This window comes from Mus caroli, chromosome 6 (assembly GCF_900094665.2).
Source record: "Mus caroli chromosome 6, CAROLI_EIJ_v1.1, whole genome shotgun sequence".
NCBI lineage: Eukaryota > Metazoa > Chordata > Mammalia > Rodentia > Muridae > Mus > Mus caroli.
Genome location: NC_034575.1, coordinates 81774150 through 81782340, shown reverse-complemented (window position 1 = coordinate 81782340; position 8191 = coordinate 81774150). Strand labels below are relative to the sequence as shown.

At 38.4% G+C, this 8191-nt stretch overlaps 1 protein-coding gene across 1 annotated transcript in view; it reads right to left on the bottom strand.

The window, feature by feature from the left end:
• Positions 1 to 8191, bottom strand: part of Alms1 (ALMS1 centrosome and basal body associated protein) — a 70267-nt gene that overhangs the window by 22719 nt on the left and 39357 nt on the right. The window contains exon 11 of the mRNA XM_021164094.1: positions 5544 to 7339. Coding sequence (XP_021019753.1) covers positions 5544 to 7339 — 1796 coding nt within the window. The remainder of the gene's footprint in view (positions 1 to 5543; positions 7340 to 8191) is intronic.

Below are 8191 nucleotides of genomic sequence, written 5' to 3'. Positions count from 1 at the left end.
ACACACACACACACACACACACACACACACACGTGATTGCTTTCTTCTCTCTCCCAAGTGGGACTGATATACAAGATACAGCCACAGGATTCAAAAGGCTCCACAAGCTGAAGTGCCCTGTGAGCATCTCCTATTGCTAATGTTACAGCTTCATGGTATATTTGCTGCTGTGGTCAGAATGCTTCTGTGGTCAAAAAAAGCTCATAGAACCTTCCACAGTCACACCTCTGACCCATAATTGTTTCTATCTGGAAGAATTACAGGGATGGAATGGAGAGAGGCCTGAGGAAAAGAAGGTCCAGCGACAGGCCCAAAGTGGGATCCAGCTCAAGGGGCGGTCCCAAAGCCTGACACTATTACTGAAGCTATGGAATGCTCCCAAAAAGGGATCTATCATGACTGCCGTCCGAAAGACCCAACAAGCAGTTGAAAGAGTCAGATGCAGTTATTTGTACACACTCAACCAATGGACAGAAGCAGCTGACCCCTGCTGTTGAATTAGGGAANGCTGAAAGAAGCTGAGAAGGGCAATTCTGTAGGAGGACCAGCAGTCTCAATTAATCTGGACCCCACCCCCACCCAGATCTCCCAAACACTGGACCAAACAGACAGCATACACCAGCTGATATGAGGCCCCTAGCACACATACAGTGAGGACTTCCAGGTCTGTGTTCATTCAAAGATGAAGTACCTAATCCTGAAGAGACTAGAGGTCCCAGGGAGTTTAGAGGTTGGGGTTAGGGGGTAGGGGCATCCATGTGGAGATGGGGGGTGGGGGGTAAGATGTGGGATGTGGAGCAATCGGAGGATGGATGGGGAGGGGCGGGGAATGGAATATGGAGTGTAAAAGNTGAATTACAAAAAAAAATTAAATTAAAAAAAAGAAAGAAATAGAAGCTGAGTGATTCCTGGAAGGAATTCTGTGACTATATTTTCTACAAATATAAAGTTTTCAAAAATAAATCTAGTTTCTTTTGGTGGTGCTTTTCTCTAACTCCAAAAAAGATAAAAATTAAAAAAAAAAAAAAGGAAAGGAAAGGAAACATAGTGTGTTGCATTAGAAAAAAATGAACATACCCAAAACACAGAAAAACTTTTAAAACTTTATATCTGAACAACCATCCTAAGAGTGAAATGTGAATAATCATTTTATATAGCAACAAAATAAGGTTTCAACTCAACATTCCTATTCAACATTTTAGTAAACTGTTAGTGATATGCAGAAAGTGTTAGTGGGCAGAAAGAAATAGAAAAAAAAGGTAAATGAGTCAAAATGTAAAAAGCCGTAAATATCATGTACATAACCAATAAAAAATACTATATAACCTGAGAATAAAACTGACTTTTTAAATTGCCAGATATAAGATAAAAAAAATGCTTTAAAATCCATTAAAAATTTCCATCTCAGGAAAGTTATAAATTTAAAATATAGAAATATCATACATGATACTATAAAAGTATCAAATAACTAGTGAGTATAATAAAAGATATAAGAACTCTATTAATATAGGAAGAAGGTCAAGGATGGCCTTAAAAAGATCTCAGGTTTTAATTGGTAGCTGAAGATCATTAACCCATCTAAAACAGGGTTTAATGTGTAGTCTTGGCTGTCTTAGAACTAGNTCTGTAGACCAGGCTGGCCTTGAACTCAAGAATGATCTGCCTGCCTCTGCTTCCTGAGTGCTGGGATTAGACATGTTCACCACCACTGCTAGCTTTATCTCTTTGAAAGTTATTTTTTTAACATTTTTTTTCTGTTTTTTATTTTATGTGCATTGGTGTCTTGCCTGAATGTATGTCTGAGTGAGAATGCCAGATATGGAGTTACCGACCGGTATGAGCTGCCATGTGGGTGCTGAGAATTAAAACCAGGTCCTCTGGAAGAGCAGTCAGCTCTCTTAACCCCTGAGCCATCTCTCCAGCCNTTGAAAGTTTTACTCTATAACTTAATATATAGGCCAAGCTGGCTTAGAATTTATGACAACCCTTCTTTTGCCTCAGCTTCACAGATGCCTGAGTCACCACATTCAGCTTCTCAGAACTATTTTTCTGTTACTCTGTGTTTATTTCAAATAAAAAGGAAAATGCAAAGCAGCATAAATAGCCAGGGCTCATGGCACACACCAAGAACCCCAATATGTGAGGCAGGGTGATGACAAGGTTGAACTACAGGGAAGAGTCTATGAGAACAGAAAGAGGCTGGGTGTGGTGCACGTCTTTAATTCCAGCATTTAGAAGGAAGAGGCAGGCAGATTTCTGTGTGTTCAAGGCCTAGAATAAGGGGGGAGAGAGAGAGAGAGAGAGAATATTAAAAATAAAAACAGTAAGTCATAAGCCACTCAGATAAGAAAGCATGATTCTGTATAGTTATAAATAATAAGCTGAATTTGCTAAATACTAAGATATTTATATAATTTTAAAGAATCTCAGAACATATTTAATTACATAGAGAAAAANCCTAAAAATAGTAACATGTAAGATGAGGCTCTAACATGCTGGGACTGAGCCCACATCTGCAGGGCTTTAGGGGGTTCCCAGCTGACATGAGCATTAGGGCAGAAATCTCACCAGTGTCCCAATTAGAGCCGTCCTTCTGGGATACAGACAAGGGTATGGGATGGGAAAGCAGGCAGGCTACACTGCCATGGGTACAAGTGGAGGGGTGATAAAAATCTACTTCCAACCCTACGANGTACATATATCAGTTAATTAAAATGTTAGAATTTCTTATATTCTATCTAAATCCATAAACATTCTTTTTCCTATTTTTGTATTTTAGCTATACAAATGTTGTTCTTGTTTTTATTATCTTAACAATCTGTTTCTTACCTTTGGAGATTTGAATTGACCTTATAGTCAATTATAATTTGTAATAGTATTATCTCAGTTTATGGATGGAAAGATGTGTCTTATTTCATTCAAGATGCTAACATATCATAAATAAATAACTGATTAAAAACACACACACCAAAAAAAAAATAGTAACATGTAGCTGCTACAGCCTTACTAAGTAATTCAAGTGATGGTTTTCAATCATGTAACAAATTAAAACTATGTAACATGTTATGATATAATGATGAGAGTCAATATAATTTGTGCTGGTCGGCTGAGATGTAACAATCCCCCTCACATCCTGCCATCATAATTCCTGCCACTTCCATCACTGTCCCTTCCCCCACTACGATGAACTGTATATTCCCAGCCCAGCCAAGAGAAACTTCTATAACTGATATTCTCTGTAAGAAGTATTGCTCCTCGTCCATTCATTTATCCCTCTTTTAATTATTTACATCAGTACAGACTCAGTCATATCTCTTTCACACTTTGAGTTGTAATTCAGTGCTTAAGTTACTCAGTTTCTGAGAGCAGTGATTTCAGGATTTTGCCCTACTCCCACTCCAGCCCAGAATTAGCCAGTTCTCTAAAGAACTCTTTGCTTTTTTCTTTTTTTTTTTTTTAAGATTTATTTATTTTTATTTATATGAGTACACTGTAGCTGTCTTCAGACACACCAGAAGAGGCCATCAGATCCCATTACAGATAGTTGTGAGCCACCATGTGGTTGCTGGGAATTGAACTCAAGACCTCTGGAAGGGCAGTCAGTGCTCTTAACCACTGAGCCATCTCTCCAGCCCAAATTCTTTTCTTTTGTATGCAGCATAGTATTTCATCTATTTACAAACCCTGAAGTAAGCTCCAGATTTGTTACTGGATGTCATTGCTCGTAACCCCTTTTACTGACGGTTAGACTGATTGGCCAACAAGTCTCAAGGATCTCTCTCCTCACTCCTCTCTCTTCTCTCTTCTCTCTTCTCTCTCTCTCTCTCTCTCCTTTAATTTTCAAGGTTTTAAACCCAGGAACTGAGTAAGCACTGTAAACATGAAGCTTAGCAGTTAGTATATTCTCAATAAGGAGCTTCTTTATTAGTTCATACTTATAATTTATTTTCTTGTTTATATTTTTATCTCAATTTTAAAGAAACTCATCTCCAATAAGTTGGCATTTAAACCTTGAAGGGAATAATGAATACTGTACACAAATCTGCTATACTTTTAATTTCTAAACATTACTTTTAATTTCTAAACATTAAAATAAAATCCACCACTTATGATTTATAATATTCAAGCCAAAAGTTGACACCTTNGATTTCTTACCCAAATTCAGTCCTTAATCACTTCAGATTTGTAAAGGACTTTTCAACTTCTCAACACTTTCCTTCTACAACATCTCAAAAGAGTGTCAAAGATACTAAATAATTTGTTCAAAATTGTGGATAACAGAAAGTTACTAGTAGTGTTCAAGAATGTGCAAAAAACACCACTATGCAGAAGTTCTTGCCTTGTTAAAATGAACTGCTGATGAGCAATTCTCCTCCCACCAATATCATTTGGCACAAGAAACAATGTTAGTGTTTTAGAGTCAATCAAGGAAACAAGATGTCATCAAGACTAAGTGAGATTATGTATCAATGTCACTCAAGCCCATAGATTTTTGAATAAACCCTTCTTCCTTCCTTCTTCCCAAGCCCTGGGAAGAAGTAGTATGCTACCTTCTCATCCATTTACATACAGGTAATTCTTTCTCCTTAGCCATAAAAAAGACTTATGAAGTTAAAACTAAATCAGCGATGAATTACTAATACTGATTGAGTAAGACAGATCTAATTAACCTGTCCTTGAACTTAGTTTCCTTGCTGTAACACGAGGTAAGAGAGGCTTCTCATCCAGGAACATCAAAATCATATGCATTAACTGTCGGGCTGGCTACAGTGCTGTGTGTCAGAATAACACAACACTGTAAAGTCATGGGGCTTTAAAGGAAGTCTCTAAAAAATACAAAATATAATAGAGAAATCGTGAGCTAGAAAGGAGAGAGAGAGAACTATATACAAAGAGAGTAAAATTGCAAGCAGAAATAAGGTTAATCCTGACTGTGAAGTTAACTGGATTGAGAAATGACTGGATGTGTTTGAGGGCATTTAATTAGATCATGACAACTCTGATAGATTAAATTACTGATGAATTCAAAATATAAACAGACTACTGGGAGATGGTAAGGTAGGAAATAGTTGGGAGAAATTAGATCACCGTGGGTATTTTCTTGGAGGCTCCTCCACCTCATCCTCTTGTTGCTATGTGATACTGAAACAAGCAAACATCACTTGACCTCTCTATAACTATGGCCAAAGTAAATCTCTCCACTTATGCTGCTACCTTCCAGGATCTTCAGAGAATCTCCAATATAAAAATAAGTAGTAATTATACTACCGGCTGACCAATGGCTCTTTTCAAAGTTTCCAATTTCTTACATCTGATGACAAATCTTACAAAAAGTTCTTCCCATGTTACTTCACGTTTCACATTTACAATACCTTCACATGTTCACTTACTTACATACCTCTTAAGACCAGACCAGTTAGATTCAGTGTTCTATAAAGAAATCACATTGCCCTCCTCCAACCCCAAAGTCTTTCAGATTGCTTAACTATTTAAAATTCTTTGTTACAAATCCCATCAGTTTGCCTGTTATCACAGTGACTCACCCATCTGCAGATACTGGAGTCCCCTCTGGTTTGGAATATCCTTCCAAATTTGAAATGTTCACTTGTGTTTGCCTTGAGGTTACTATCTGGCTATTCTGAGGAGGTTTGGTTTTCAAGTCCTGAAAAATAGTCTTACTATCTGGAAGAGAAGACTGTGCGACTTGGAAGTCCAGTGGAGATTTAGGTCCTAGAAAAACTAAAGATTCTTGATCCTGTGCTACTGGTTTACAGGTCAGTAATTTGGAGGTTGGTTCCAATGACCTTGAAGATATAATTTGCAGATCAGAGTTAAACTCACTATTAATCCTTGTTTTAGAAGCAGGATCCAATGAATGAAACCTTTCACCTAAGGTTCCACTATCCAACTTGGAAGAAGTCTTGGGACAAAGAGTAATACGAACACATGAAAGTGCTTTTCTATTTGAAGGTGGAGTAGATGCAGCTGTACAGTGGTCAGGGGCTGACTGGGAGATCGCATGACTGACCTTGGCTTTAACATTTACCATATTAGAAAAGTATGACTGAGGTATATGTTGAACCTCTTCTAACTCATAATCCTGACCTTGAGAAAGAAGAGAGTTCTGTCTTCTCGTGTGACCAACTACGTNTGGAGGTTTGCATTGTTGCTGATCAGGAAAATCGGGAGAAGGGTCTGCAACTATATAATCCTGGCACTTAGGAAAGAAAGAGTGATCTTCTCTTATTTCATGATCTACATGTGGGGCTTTGCTTTGTTCAGAGAGTTTTGGCTGTTCAAGAAAAATGCAAGAAGCAATTTCTGGACAAGAGGGAGAAGGGTATTTTCTCATATGACGATCTGTACGTGGGGTGTGGCTTTCCTCAAAGAGCTCTTGTTGTTCAAGAAAAATGCAAGAAGGAAGATCAGGAGTTACAGTTACATTCTTCTCTTTTACCTCTACTGTAGAAGTTAGTTTGTCCTGGCTAACAATGGTATCCTTACCAGAAAATTGAACTTCCTTGAAATTGCTAACATTTGTACTGACATTGGGTTCAGAATGGCTGACTTTAAAATCTAATCTTTGTAAGAGTTTTTCTTTTTGATGAGAATGCTCAAAATCAACAGGTAATTTTTGCCTTTGCCTACTACCATCAGCTAAAATAGTCACCGGTGTAGAACCATGCCTTTCAAGTGATGACTGCAAAGAGGTTTTCTGTTTAAGATCTCTAGGAGAAATCTGCTGTTCGGGGATATGAGGCTTAAATACCCCTAAAGATGGCCCACTACTCTGGCTACCTGCAGTAACACCAACCTTACAACCAGAGGAATCAGAAATGCACTCAGAGTGTTCGTGAGAAGAAAAAGTGATGGCAGTAGTGAACTGCTTCTTGGGCTCAGGGGGCAGTATTTGAGATGAGGAAGGAAAATCCATTTCTTTAGCTGGCACACAAGTAGGTTCTACTAATTCTGATGGCTGGGGATCCATGTATGCATGGACTGGCATTCCAACACCCTTGCTAATTTTGATGTCATCGGGTAAAAGTTTTTGAAATGGGGAATGACTCTGTAACTGAAAGGAATTCCCTACTTTGAAACAGGGATTGCTCTGTTCTATTGATCTGGAAAGGTTGATGTGCCTGCCTCTCCATGATGATGGGCTCCGATGTCCTCTAAGCAAGTCTGAAGGTTCAACAGATCGAAAAGCACCATGGCAGCTGTCTGGCCGTGGTTGTTCAGCAGTAAGAGTCCTGAAACATCCTTTCTCATGGCTCTCAATAATAATTCGACTACATACAGCTTCAGGCAAACATCTTATGCCTCGTGGACTCCGTAAGCCCTAGAAAATATAAAAAGTAATCCAATAGACATATACTGATTAGTTTTATATCCAAGCTAAAAATAACCACAAGTGTTATCTTCTTTGTCTATAAGACAGATTAAGGAACAGCAGGGAAAAAAAAATGAAACTTTACAGAATAAAATGGCCCATGATAATGAAGAACACTTAGGAAACTCTTTAAAAATTGTTCTACTTGGAGCTGGAGAGATGGCTCACAGTGGTTAAGAGTACTGACTGCTCTTCCAGGACCCATGTGCAGTTCACAGCACCCAAATCAAGCAGGTCACAACCATCTATAAATTGAGCTCCAAGAAGTCAATGCCTCTGGCCTCCAAGGGCACCTACATTCATGTACACATGCCTACATGCAGACACACAGGTATATACATACTTAAAAATAATAAAAGTAGTCAGGTGTGGTGATGCNTGCTTTTAATTCTAGCACTCAGGAGGCAGAGGCAGATGGATCTCTGAGTTGGAGGACAGCCTGGTCTATAGAGCAAGTTCAAGGATAGCCAGGACTATGCAGGAAAAATCCTGTCTTGAAAAACCAATGATGATGATGATGTTAATAATAATAACTTAAGTAGATTTACTTAAATAAATTATTATTATTCCTAAAAAGAACATATACACTCATATCAAACACATACCAAAAAAAGAAAAAAATCAAACAGCAGTGGGGCTTGTGGGAAGCTCAGTGGTAAAGCACTTCCCAACCATGAATGATGTATAAGTTTGATCCCCAGCATAACACACAAATAGGAAGAGCAACATAAAAATGTCAATAAGCACTCGGGAGGCAGAGGCAGGTGGATATCTGAGTTCGAGGCCAGCCTGGTCTACAAA